The sequence below is a fragment of the Rhodnius prolixus genome, unplaced genomic scaffold, assembly GCF_049639745.1.
Source record: "Rhodnius prolixus isolate KJV_2025 unplaced genomic scaffold, Rpr scaffold_10, whole genome shotgun sequence".
Lineage (NCBI taxonomy): Eukaryota > Metazoa > Arthropoda > Insecta > Hemiptera > Reduviidae > Rhodnius > Rhodnius prolixus.
The window spans coordinates 7,884,187-7,898,707 of record NW_027411615.1 but is presented as its reverse complement, the minus strand read 5'-3'; the positions used below and the strand labels follow the sequence as shown (position 1 = coordinate 7,898,707).

At 30.5% G+C, this 14,521-nt stretch overlaps 1 protein-coding gene and 1 long non-coding RNA gene across 3 annotated transcripts; one reads left to right on the top strand and one right to left on the bottom strand.

Annotated features, from left to right (window-relative positions):
* The first annotated feature begins 1 nt into the window (after position 1).
* Positions 2-13,331, top strand: anchor (integral membrane protein GPR155 homolog anchor). 2 transcript variants are annotated; one of them, XM_074133021.1, is made up of 15 exons: positions 2-183; positions 328-428; positions 2,075-2,364; positions 2,565-2,830; positions 4,910-5,031; positions 5,121-5,292; positions 5,378-5,533; positions 6,351-6,434; positions 6,508-6,707; positions 6,815-6,951; positions 7,291-7,420; positions 7,699-7,825; positions 7,900-8,060; positions 8,146-8,286; positions 8,928-13,331. In XM_074133021.1, the coding sequence occupies exons 2-15, from the start codon at positions 340-342 to the stop codon at positions 9,124-9,126; spliced, it is 2,274 nt and encodes a 757-aa protein (XP_073989122.1). In that variant the 5' UTR covers positions 2-183; positions 328-339; the 3' UTR covers positions 9,127-13,331. The 2 variants fall into 2 exon arrangements, with proteins under 2 accessions (XP_073989122.1, XP_073989121.1); XM_074133020.1 differs by having other exon boundaries at positions 7,291-7,423.
* LOC141456780 (uncharacterized) lies at positions 4,198-4,481 on the bottom strand. Its single transcript, XR_012459989.1, has 2 exons — positions 4,402-4,481; positions 4,198-4,337 (listed from the first exon to the last, which is right to left on the bottom strand). It is a non-coding gene; the product is annotated as an uncharacterized lncRNA (long non-coding RNA).
* Positions 13,332-14,521: the final 1,190 nt, after the last annotated feature.

Genomic DNA, 14,521 nt, shown 5'->3' with positions numbered 1-14,521 from the left:
GAGGGAAAAATGTGGAAGTCGTTATTGATATCAAAACCATCTGACATAACCTTAACTTCTAAAGACTTTTAACCTTCTCGAAAGTAGGCAAATTACAAATTAGTACGAGAAGAAAGTAATTTGCTAACATCGCAGTGAACAAAGATGCAGAATCGTTCGCAAAGTTAATTCGTTTTGTTGAATGTAAGTACTTAATTCTAGTACTAACCATTTGTAAAGCTTGGATTGTCTCTTAAAAGTCCGCTTCTTTTCTTGCAGCTATGAATCAATGTTATAGTATGTAATATTTATGCGTGCAGTTAATAGGTGTGAAAATGTTATTTTCAGAGCACAAATATCATGGGAGGTGTGACTTCATTAGACAGTGAAGTACCTTTAGAAAACCTGTATCCTGCTCTCATAGAATGTTTTGGTGTAATAATTTGTGGGTGAGTTGTTTAATCATTTCTATTTCATTCCAATTTTGGATAAAATTAGATGTTTAGATATTAAAGCAGTATTAATATTGAATTTTTGGACCGATAACAAGTTCATTATATTATATCCTTCGTAACAGTTTTTTTTTTCTAAGGGTAAGTTTGAAGATCTCCTTCTAGGTGATTAGAAATTCAGAAACGGTCGAGTGAGATAATGAACTTGTTTACCGATGAGTTACCTAAATCCAAATGTTTTTATCCTCTGCAGGCCCCTAGAGTTGATGGCTATTCCCTTTCTCCCTATTGTCTAACAGTGAATAATATTGTGTGTGGCGGCGATTTTATGTAGATTTTTATTCATCTCTGTATTTACAATTCACTCGATTTAATTTAAATAAGTCATTCACAAAATTGTGGTTTTGTTATATTACTTTCTTAATACTAACAATCCAGTTTCTACTCCTCGAGTAATGCCATTTTTCTGCTGTATTTATCTGATTATATAGGTAGTAGTGAACCCTGCAAATTGAACAATCAAGAAGTTTATAATTTTCATCCTTTCTTTATTAATTCCCAGCTTTTTTACTTGCCTGAATATGTTAAAAGATTTTTAGATGTTTCGAGTTTAAATTTCTTGAAGATAGGAGCACCTTTGTGACAGGCAACCTCCTTGTCTCTATTTTTGCTTAATATGCTAACCACTGAGCTGTTACCTTCCCTCTATTATTGTTATTATTTGTAGTAGAAATCCAGTTCTTCACGACACTGCAGCAAGAAGGGGGTCTTGTACCACCCTGAATATCAAGAAGGTAGGCCCTCCTTTCTTTATAAGCTCCAGTGTTTTTCCCACTAGTCTTCTTTGCTATACAAGTACAATAGCCATTTATCTCAAATTTGAGTTTGCAACGTAATCTGAGAGACTATTTGAGACCTGCCCTGTCGTAGTCTCCTAAGGAACAGGACTCACCTATGGATATGTTTTTTGCTCTAACAAGCCCAGTAAGAAGGCATAAAACCAGATTGCCAGCATTGAGTATTCCGCCTAGTATGGGTCATCCTTGCCCAGTAAACGGTGGAACCACTAGGAGGTATGCCAAATGCTTTTACCCAGTGATGGCATCCTAAATTTTTAGGAACCGGTTCCACAAAATCAAGTGATATTGAGGAACCTATTCTTTATTTTTTAAGAGTGAAAACAAATCACTTACCTAGCCTCACTTTGCATTGAAATGTCCTCTTTTTTAACTATTGTGTACACCATTGCGACATAGATTACGGCGCGGTTTCAATTTTGTACGGCTTCCGACTTAGACAGTCTACAGTTGCAACACTGCAGGGCATGGCGTACGATTCGATACTGAAGTAAGAGTAATTCATTTATTTGTAATAACCGGTTCCCTAAGGTATCATAATTTTAAAAATCGGTTCGCGCGAACTGGCAGGATGCCATCACTGCTTTTACCAACAAAGTAGTGACTTATCTTTAGATTTCTGCAATATTAAAATAATTTTTACAACTTTTACTTTTTCCAGACTGGTTCCAACGATTTTCCTTAAACTATTCTTGATTATTCATTTTTAGATATTTTAGGGACAAATTATTTTTTAATTGATCAATACATAAATTTAAATTTAGAACGTACATGTTTTTTTTTCAGATACGTGGCTGGACGCTTAGGCGTTGTAAGTGAACAACAGACCAGCGGTTTGGCTACTTTTGTTGGTACATTCTCCTTACCATCATTAATATTCCTTTCTTTATCTACCCTAGATTTATCATCAATTTGTTGGTACTTCTTGCTTTCCATTTTTATTTCCAAAGCTTTAGTATTTGCCAGTGTGTTGTTGATTACTTTGTTAGTTACCAGACCAGTAGACCCCGGTAAATCTGGCCTCTATGCAATCTTCTGTACCCAGAGTAATGATTTTGCCATCGGTTATCCCATTGGTAAGTGTTGTTTATATATATGCATATTTTGTAACATAAATAAATTAGTAATAATTTTAGAAGGCAAATAAATCACCCTAATATCTATAAAAAATTTTACGTGAGATTTTTAAATATTGTGTCAGTTATTAATAGATTTAGTATTTATCAATCGGAAAAGCATTAATGTATTAATTTTAATTTAATGTAATTTGTTTCAGTGATGTCTGTTTATGGAAAAACACATCCATTTGTCAGTTACCTGTATTTATTAGCACCTGTATCTTTGGTGATGCTGAATCCAATAGGATTTGTACTAATGGAAATAGGTAGAAGAAAAGGACAAAATGCTTCGAAACTTCAGCTCCTACTCAGTACAATGACTAGTATAGCTGCAAATCCAGTAGTACTTATGACTGCTCTAGGTATTGCAGGAAATTTTATTTTCCATCATCATATACCTGTCGCCTTGTCTGCTATTCTTAATGTAAGTACTGGATCCATTAATATATCATTTAATTAATGATAGCTATTTTATTTTTTTTCAATAATGTCAATATCCAGAAATAATTAATCAGCTTCAACACAATCATCAGTCTTCCACTGTATATGTACAACCGCCTTTCAAAACCACATTCTCGGAATATTGGTGCACAACCAACATTTGCTCCTACCATTTCTCATCGCTTCATCCTTTCATTTCATAATAACCATTTTTGTATTATTCTTATCATAGAAAAGCTTCGTTTAAATATTTCTTATAAATAATTTATTTTGAATAGTATTACCAGTGAAGATTATTTTTACATTTCGGTTTTTACGCTGTTTATTACTGGGATGATGTTTTTAATTTTCGGTTATATTTTTTAAAATTGTGATTCTGTTTTTAAACGTAGCTTATATTGTCATGTATCAAGGTCAAAATTCTTTTTGTGGACATCGTCTAATACAAATAATTAGTAACAAATAGGTAATATAAATACTATTTCCAAACTGAGATCATGGAGCTCTAAAATAAGACTTAGTGAATCAATCATACGTAGTACCTTCCTGTAAGGAGTACAGCAGTGATTCTCACTTTTGCGTGCCGCGAAAGTTTTGAAGTGTGCCGCCAAATTTTAGAAATGAATACAATAAAAATTATATATTAAATGTAGAAGACGATATGAGAGTAGCATTATCATTTATACGACCAAATATAAACGAAATTATCAAAAAACATCAAGCTCAAATTTCTCATTAAAAGTATTCTTATTATTAACTTGTAATTAATCCCCTAATAAACATATACTGTTGTTTTTGTAGTAATTATTATTTTATTTAATATTATTTTATTTTATATTGAACATAAACAAACTATTTTGCACAATGTATTATGGATAAGTAAAATACTTTTAAACTTATTTTATTTCTAGTGTACCGCCAAATTTTGAAATTGTTAAAAGTGTGCCGCAACAAAAAAAAAGGTTGAGAAACACTGGTGTAAGGAATAGGGTTTACGTCATGTTGAAGAGCTTAAGAGAGCTTATCTCAGTTTTAAAAACGCCAAACGTTCTCCTAATTTCGTGATCACGTTGGAGACAGGGTTGCCTCATTTTTGCTGGTTTATTCTAAAACTAATTTTGAATTATTTAGTAAAGCTTACCAAAATGAATAACAAAAGGTATCCTAAGATATGCTTTAATAGGATGTTGTAAGTCGCTAGGACAGGCGCTCCCTCGAAGTATAGTTGGGTCGCTCAAGTTGCAAATTTTCTTAGAGTTATTGATCAAGAACATCTGTTATATATAACATATCACCAAATATTAAAACAAAAAATATCTAACATACTGGAAATTTTCAAAGAGTACTTGATTTAAAAAGTTTACAGAGCTCCAATTTTAGCGTGTGCTATAGAATAATCCACAAAAGGCGGGAGAAACTCAAATTATTTACTTAAATTTACTTCAGAATCTCTCTCTAACTTTCGTTCGTTTAGTTGCTCAGTTCAGAACCTCTCTCTAATTTACTTCAGAATCTCTCTCTAACTTTCGTTCGTTTAGTTGCTCAGTTCAGAACCTCAGACAAATATTATTATACTAAATGTTAATTCAGAAACCTTCAAAATAGTCCCACAAAAAGATTGTACTGTTTGTAATACAAAAAATGATTTACTCCACAAACTATTTATATGTCCAATTCGCTGCCTCTATAAAGTGTTACAACATGGTCAATAGAGTTTTTAGTTCTTCAGATTGGCCTAAATCACATCTAAACCCTTTGTCTATCGAACAAGGTAAACTTTTACATAACTTACGAGGTTTCAGTACCCTAAAATTTCGTTCACTTCGTCTGAAAAAACTTTGAGGTTTTGATGTTTTCAGTATTTCGTGAATAATTAATCCTGAGTTACAATTGAATTTTACTGATAACACTGTTTATTAATTTGATTACTTTTTTGTAGCAAGTATCATGCTTGTTTATAATGTATACAAAATTAGTTATATTTGTATAGGGTTTTACCCTTAAACAAAATAATAATAATATTTCCTGCTAAATAATTTAAGAATATTAATTTTTTTTTTAGGCATTTGGATCTGCCTTTACAGCTACAGCTTTATTTCTTCTTGGACTGCGCATGGTTGGTAACGTACGGAACTTTCGTGGCGAAGCACTTCTCGTACCAGCAATATTGATAGCAGTTAAAGAGTAAACACATTTTATTAAAGTTAACATTATTTATCTAGCTTAGTTTTTAATTAGTTTTTTTTTTTAATTTAACGTCATTAATATTACAGGTTAGTGCTTCCTTTAGTTATAAGAGAAATATCTAGTCTAATTTTACATTCGGCCAAAGTTAATTCTACAGAGAGTATCGCAATGAGCACATATGGTTTTCTGTATGGAACATTTCCGTCAGCTCCTGGTGTTTTCGTGTATGCTACATCGTACGCTCTTGATGTTGATTTGGTAGATATTAAAATTATTATTATTATTGACATTTTTGTATAAACAAATAATTGTAAATTTTTTTAAATTTTATTTTATGTTGCAGATTGCAAGTGCAATGGTTGCTTGTACGTTTATATCTGCGCCCTTGATGTTTATCTCTGCAAAAATGGTGTCCGTTTCAAATTTATCACCCAAAGATTTTATACCTTCTTTAGAACGTTTTGAATTTGATCTCAGCATTGTCGGTGTGTTTGCTTGTGTATGTATTGGTTACGGTTATTATTTTATGTTACTTAACTGTTTGAAAAGTAAAAGACGCTGCAGCTTCTGCTTTAGCAACTTAATTTTATTGATGTTTCTTGAAATTCAATTTCGTTGAGGGACAGCAGTGTTTTTTCCAAAATGGATTAGAGAAGTTGAATTAAGGGAGTTGAATTACTATGATAGGGAACTAACTTCATGGGTCTTCTTTCCCAAGTTGATGCAGTCCATCTTGGGGGATCTCCCTCGAAGGATTGCACTCCTACCGATCAATAAATAATTTTAAACTTGAATCCAGGAGTGCCTCTAAGAATTGACGGACTATTTTTGACGTTTTGACAGTCTATCTAACTGTTTATCTTACGAGACCTTACACTGTAATTTAAGAGGATTTAACTGAGCATATGTTGAAATAATACGAGAAGGAAGCCCCCTCTTTTTCTTTTGAAGCATTTCCGATATAATTTTTTTTCCAGTCAGATTCATTTTGACCTACAGTGGCTATTTGATAAATCTCAAATTATCTAAAAGCTGAACCCTGAAAAAAAAAGTGTTCAGATTTTTACTGGAGATTTCGGTAAAAGTGAAAATATATTGATAGATTTTGACAAGTTAATTTTTTTTTAATTTATTTTGTTATTTACAATTTGTATAATACACTATACAATGACTATACACTATACAATAAGTAAATAGGGAGATTGAAGTATAGAGGCGTGAAAGGAGGAAAGAAACTGCCCAGCGGTAGCACTTATTAATTAATTTAACAATTAAAGTTAATTTAAAAATTCTATTTACCAACATTTTCATTTTAGGTTATATTGTTGGTGGTATTTACAATAAAAAGAAGTATTTGGAGTTTACCACAAAAAATCACGATGTGCATAATAGTATCTCAGGTATTCATCGTAATTATTGAAACTTTAGTGATCATATTAAAGTCGGTTAATTATTGATTATTACTACTTTCAGCTATTTGGATGTATGGGCGTTTTATTAGGAGGCTTGAATATATCATACATAGAATATGTAGAATTCTATTTTGTCAAACTTGGTGACTTAAGTTCAAGAATATGGACAGCTTGTCTGGCTATTTGTTTGGCTCTTATGGAATCTAGAAACTATGCTACAGTTTTTCATTTATTACCAATCTTCTTTGGAGTGGCTTGGTGGTTAGTTGCGTTATTGTCTTGTAATGTAACACTTCAAATTCTTTAAACTCTTATGGACTAAATGATTTGTAATCATTTATATTGTAACTATTCCACATTTTCTACAGCCTACCAATCGTGCTAATCACTGTTATGATGTTATCCGTTAACTTCGTCAACCCACACATCCATCCTGGTGAGAGATTTGTTTATGGGACTGTGGAAGCCGGAATTACTATATTTATTCTTCTAGTTTCTCTAATAGGTAATTATTTTTATCAGAATATTTGGTTGTTAGGCCGTTTTTACTTTTAAAGTTCTAATGGTTGGCGATGGCCTAAAATGGAAATTTTGTATCAAAATAGAACTTTATTCTTACAGCGTTCCATACATATTTTACTTCCTTAATTTTTATGAATTATTTTATTTATGTGATTGGTTTCTTTTCATAAAGGACACCAAAGTTGTTCGAGAAGTCGAATGAATAATTTCATATTTTGTAAATACGGTTTAGAGGGCGGTGAATCATTAGAACTTCATATATATTTCATTTGTATAGTTAGCTATGATTTTTCAATATGTCTGTATATTTTCCTTTTGTTAGTAAGTGTGGTTTATCTTGTTCTTCAACAACGATATAAGAGAAGATATGCACGTTACTTAGTGTATTCAAGAGAAGCTAACGCTACTTATGATAATCCCCATGGTTCCCAAGATATTAATTCTTCGCAAAGGTAGTAAGTTACTTCTATTAATGATAAATCTTATTCAAGACATTTGTTGCAAGATCAGATAATTTTTTTTTATAGGTAGAGGTCATTCGGGACTCTACCCACGTGTTCTTTCTTTTTTTCGATCATGACCCCAAATTTATTCAATTATAGATAATGTCTAATATTTTATCTGTGTCAATAAGTACTTGACAAATTAACATTTTTGTATCTCCTTTTTATTTTCTACGCTACCTATATTAATATTAGTTATTATTGATTTATCATTGCTGATGTTTTAGCATTAGAGAAGACGAACCTGTATTACCAATTCCAAAAAATGAAATTATTGGAAGTAATAACAACGACGATACTCAACCTCTTCATCATCTCGCTTTGTTATTTTTCCTCGTTTGCTCTATTTTTATTGTAAGTTATTTTGTAATCTTTGCATTTTTGTAAATTAACTTTTGAACATGTATTTAAGTAAAAAAAAATTACAGAATTTATCTCTGTGTATATGGAGAGTTATAATGGAGGACATAACTGGAGTTTATGTGGAATTATCTTTTTTGGATACTTCATTGACAAGAGGCCAGTGTTTAATTGTATTATTTATCTTCGGTTTGGACATCATATCTCTTCTTCATCCCTTATTTAAACGGTAAATAATTTTAAATACATTTATTTTGTATTTTGTATATTTATCTTTTCAGAATGCGTTTCTAAAATTCAATGTTCACTTGTAGATTCCTGGATACATTTTCACAAGGAGAGCCAATTGTACTACCGAGTATGGAAGATTTGCCAACTGAAACTCAGCACCTTTGCGATCAGTTCAATACTTATCATATTCAACCTTGCAAAGCGCAAATTGTTCGTCGTAAAAGGTAATCTTGAAAATAATTAAATGCAGATTCCGCATTAAAGTGTACTATTATGAATCAGTATCTTAAGACTATATTTATGTACAGATTGCCACTAATTCCGATTCATAAGGTCTAATAAATCTCATGCATATTAAGTTTTAGACTTATCAGGCGCATTGATTGATGCGTTTACCGTCCGAAACGTTTTTCCCCAAGAGAAAAAAAGGGTTGTTTTTTGAGAAAGTGATCCATTGCTCTTTCTCTCTTATCAATTTCTGGTTTAGAAACGTCTATAAAAATCGGATTAAGTTCCCTCATCGTTAGGTGTTTTGAAATTAAAGGAGATCGTCTACCAAGATATGCCAAGAGAAGGCCGGACATTTTTATTAATCTGCCTAGGTATAGATTTAGAGTAACTTTGGAGTTTGGATTTTAGGAGTGGAGATTCAGATTTAACATTTAATATTTCTCATTTAATGTCCTTTACAATTTGTGTCATATTAATTTCTATTTATTTTAATTTTAGTAGGGCGGTAAATTACGATTTATTTGCTTTGAATCAATAATTTGAGATTTAACTTGTTCAGTTTCGTGACAAAGTATTGATTTTTTTGTATCTTATGAAAAAAATATTATTTCGCTTTTTATTCTTATAATTACAGATTAAAACTGTGGGAATTCGTAAGCTGCTTTAGTGGAGAAGATTTGGTCAGTTGGCTTCTGGCACAAGGTTTGGTCAAGGACAGAGAAGAGGGTATCGTATACGGTAGCCATTTACTAACTGGTAGAGTCATTAGACATGTAAATAATACACAACATTTTACTGACGATTCTGCATTATTTGTTTTTCAAAATAACTAGCACTATATATATTACATAACTAATAAACTGAATTATTATATTCCGCTACTCAGGACATAAGGTGGCGGATTAAATGATTATCAGTTTGGCTATGTAACTCGATTAAGTTTTGTCTTTTATTGATTGAGTACTTTTCTTGCCCATATTTTATTTTTGGACCAGTTCAATAAAATTTTTAGTATATTTTATAAAACGACAATTTTTAACACTACTTTTCGGTACCTGTATGCTAAATGTGTAAGATAGAATAGAATCAGACAGCGAAGGTTTTTTGTTAATTTATTTATTTTATAAATCGTAATTTCTTGAATACTCATTTTGTTATTTTAAAGGATGCTTTTTCTAAAAAATAACTGTTACTACAAAAATACATACTTTTGAATCCTCAAATCGTCGATTTTTTTTCGTTCTTACATTTACTTATTTTTACTATTTATTTTGAATGGCTTTATTAAATCAAAAGTCTCAAATTATGTCTTATAAAGATGTGTAATGGTTTAATTAATTCTAAAATGAATGTACATTTCCTTTAAAAATTCACTGATTTTGATAACTTAGAATATTTTATTGATTTGACTGCTAAAACGCTATTACGGTGTATCTTACATTGCACAAATATAATATAAAAACAAATGTAAAGCTGGAAATACATTTTATTTACCAGTTTGCTTAGCAATATCAATAATATGCTCGTAATTTAAGCATTGATTTGCTGATTTCGTTCTGTTTCACTTTTTTTTTTTCTGTCTTTCATTAATCACAAGGACAAGAGGTGAAATAGCAATGGAGGATACGTTTTCTCAAATTTAAGTTCCTGGCTTTAAATCAATCTGGTACTCACTCATATTGATGTTAGAGAGTTCGCCTCGTCATATGATGAGTGCAAAATTTCTTATGATATCGCTATTTCAAGTTACTATCTATTTACATTAATACGTCTCTATTAGATCACTACGTGTAAGCAGCAGACTATTCTGCTAGGTAATAGATATAACAGAATAGGTAGTTGTTACAAGTGAGATTATCTCGGGGGCCTGTGCGATCCCATATAATTCAGTATTAAATACGAAATGCTCTGATTAAAGTACGTATATCTAATTTATATTTGGGAAATTTGAACAATGTGTAGCAATTTCTAACTTTACTTTTAACTTAACTTAGGTTGAACATATTAGAAAATTATACCTCTTTTGGAGCATATTCAAACATTCCATTCAAATCAATTTTTTTCGTTCGTTACAATTTTTCGGGGCAGCTGATTCTCTGGATCACTGTAACAAGATCAGTCATTTAATGTTTAAAGTTGCTTATTGAATTCTGTTTTGAACATTTGGTAATCTTCGTGTGAAGGGATAGTTAATGCGCGTTTCTCCGTTCTGTGATAGATCAGTTTTAAACTTTAGAATTCAGTAAGTGGGAACAGATCTACCAGAGGAATATGTTATTATAATTGGGTACACCTAGTAAGACACCCTTATTGATATAGGTTGCTGCTTCAAATCGGAGACAAAATTTGAAGATGGAGATCTTCAATCTTTTATTTATTGGGTTAAATAAATTAAATTATAAATTTGGACTTATATTTTGCCCACTTTTTTTTTACTAAATTATTTTATTATCTGTTAAATTCTGGCTAGTTTTTTCTATCAGACCAACTTTTGGGCATATATGTTTTAAATTCCTGTGCTCTACGATTCCCTCTTAAAGTTGCTCTTACTGCAACTTCTTATAGAATACTAAAGAATATTGTTTCAATAGCGAGCTGTGATCATTTATTCAGGCTAGCATTCTCATTTTACTTCTAAAAATGTTTAAAAAAAATGATTTGTTGTTCAAATATGCGTATTAAAATTATTTAAATATGGCTAGTTTAAAAAATTTAATTGATTTTTGTTTTTAAAATATTTTCAATTTTCAGTAATACCAAAATTCTTAGTAATAATCGTTTGCACTCAATTTATGATATGAAATATAAGAAATTTATATCAGAAAAGTCTAGACGAACTGAAATGTGTGGTCAGATTATTATCTAAATATTTTTATTATTATTTAAATAAAAACATTTAAAAATAATATTTCCTTACTTTAGAGTGGAAGTATAAAACTTATTGTTTAATTTTGAATTATTGTTATCTTCAAAACCTCATTATAATTCCACCTAAGAATAAGTATTTCCTTTCTCTTATATCTTTTTGTTTCCTCAAGATAACTGTGATTCAGCAGATTTAGTTTCTAATCACAAGATCTTTTAAAAAGTTTCTGTAGTCATTATTATTATTATTTTTATTTGGTATTCAATTGAGTTTCATTTGTATATTCTTTTGATACTCTCAAATAATACTTTAGAAATGCCAAAAATATTTGTGATAATTCATTTAAAAACTTTATTTTAAACACAAAATATAAAAAAGAAATATATGTTACAAAATTAGTAATAATTGTTGTGTTAGTTTAGAAGCTGTTGTGTAAAGATCATAATTAGTGTATATTTCTATTGAATAAATATCTAAATATTATTGAATCTAATTTTTAAGTAAGTTAAACATTTAAAGGCAAAATAAGCCTTATTTGTTATTTTATGTGCTACATTTTTGTTAATTCTTTTGCTATTGTTGGTCATATATGGTGTTTTGGTCCTATTTACGAGAAAGTTTTAGAAGCGAAATTATTTTTGTATTAAATGTTTAAAAAAAAAAGTTTTTAAAGAAATATATTTATTAATCACAATCAACAAACTTTCTAAGTTGTTTTGTTAAATCATGGATACAAAAGACATTTGTTTTTCCAAATAATATTTTATTTAATTTATTTTTCAGAAAGAATGTTTATTAATATTTTAGTGAGAAGCATTCGTTTGTTCTATATCATCATCACGAGCACGTTATGGTTTTGTTTTATACTAAGGCAATTCATGTTTTTGAATATTTGAAAAACTATTTTTTAATTTACAATTTTTATCCAGAAATTTTTTCGTTGACAGAAAATGTCGGCAGTTTTCACTAAATCAGGTTTAAGTCAACATACAATGATGAAGGTAAAAAGTGTGACTTACGTATCTAGTACAGTATCTAGCCCTTCAGTTTATTCCTTCTGAGCTAAAAAGTAAATGTTTAAATCTATGAATCCAAGATTCTCTTCTAGAAGTTCTATTGTTATCTTCTGGGACACTTTATGTACTTTAAATTGCCAAAGCGAGAGGAACCAAAGTGAGGAACAAAAGTCCATTTGTTTAATACTTGTATTGGTTGCCATCTTCCTGACAAATCCAGCTTCCTTTTGAAAATCATCATCCTGTGGTAATGATTAACTTTACTTGGATTTGGAAGTAGACTGCAAAGTTTTCAATGCGCTTCTTTATTCAAGCTATTTTGGCTTAACCCTCCCTCATATATTAAAATTTCATTATACAATACATAAATCTATAAATTCCTCAGAGAGGACGCAAAGCTTAATTTAAAGATTTTTTTTTTTCTGACAAATATCTCCGGATCACCTGCACGCTACCTTATTGTTTATCAAAGTCATCTTTTTCTTATTCACCTAGGCCTTTCCTAACTTTCTGGTTACCCAAAATTTAAATGTGAAATACATATATATTTCAAATGTATATATATATATCTTTCAGTCTTTTGTGTCATACTTCGGATGAAACCTGTTCTAATTGGTCCCTTCTAAAAAATTAAACTCTAATACATTCGTTTATTCTAAGTTAACAGTCAATGTAGTCTATTTAAAATAAAAAAATAGAGTTTTTAAATTTTTTAAAAATAGATCGTACCTGGAACAAATTTACCATTTCAAAAACGAGTTTCAGCTTACAAAAAATCCTAATGTAGGTAGCTATTGTATATCCATAAGCATGGTTGATTAATAATAATTTTTTCTACCTGTTTACCAAAATAATCAGATTTCAGGTTGTTGTGATTTAGAATTCTTTAGCAATCTACGTTTGTAGGTGATAAATCCGCTTGAAATATACTGTAATTAAATGTCAAATTAGAAAATAATACTTATAGGCAGATGTAATCCTTAATTTAAGTAGTGATAATTTTTTAGGTAATATCTATAGTCGTATACTATCTTTATTTTTTGTTTAGTTTGTAGCAGATTTAATTTAATGAATTGAAGAATAATGTTTGTCTGTGATGCTTGGTACTTCCTTAGTTTTTTGTTTTAGTTAGAAAATAAAATTAAAGTTAATGGGACATTTTATTTGTTGCCTGTATCCTAGAACTAAGATTCATTTATTTAATAAGTATTAGTACACTTACTAAATTAGAAGCGAAAATTTGTTAGTTTACATAGACATGTAAAAAGGCTTAAAAATTTATAAATTAAATTGTTGAAGGAAAATTTGGATCATCTTAAATAGAAAGGGGCCAATTGACACGACCTCCAAAATTTCTCTACAAAGTATGGTTGTTTTATGAACGAGTTCACTGTGTCACAACCAAGGATAATTCTACAGCTGGAAAGTAGGCATCTCATTTGTGTAAAGAGGGGGTCTGTTCTCAAAAAAAATTTTTAAGAAAATTTTTGAATAATCACATTAATTAATAATTATGAGGATCAAATGCAGGATTTCAAATAGTTCAATAATAGAAGCACTTATTAACTCACACCCAACAATATAGACTGGTCAAGATTTTCCCTCTGGTATGTAAGTAATCTAGCTTTTCTCTCACTTTAAAAGTCGTTTTTCTCCACAATCTCTTGATTCTGAATGGAGTTCTCGTTCAGCAACTTCCTCTATCTCCGCCTCCTATTCGTCTGGTCTGACTCTTCTTCGTCTTTAGGGAGGAACCAATTGCCTAACTCACCCTGGCCATTTAATAATGAAAGCAATGCCGAAACTACCATAATTTTTTTCTCATTGTACAGTATTTGTGAACATCCTACAGTGGCCTAGTTTCACGTATTTGTAGATATTTATTTTTGGCATAGTTACATTTATTTGTAGGAGATATTTATTCAAGCAATTAGTTTTTTTTAAAAAAATTGAGTTTAACAGAATGTTATTGAATGTATTTGAGGAATGTACAGTTAGATGGGCCGAAAAGGAAGCCCACCCTGAAATTTTGTCCTCGTCTTCTCAGAGTTGTTGCTTCCTTATACAAATAGAAATAAACTGGCTACAAATCTAGCGTATAAATATTCTTTTTCAAATATCTGGTACCAGGCCACTTCTTCATACCAAACGATACAGATTTCTCTGATACAGAAAAAGCTCTGAAAATAACTTCTGAAATCACTCGCACATTATGACCAACTGTTATAAACCAATCCCTTTAAAGTCACAGAAATGACAACACCGGATTTTTTTCTCTGTGGCCAGGAAAAGGTGTAGCCCAATGGAAATTTGGCGAACACAAAAAATCCGTTGGATGCAAGCAGG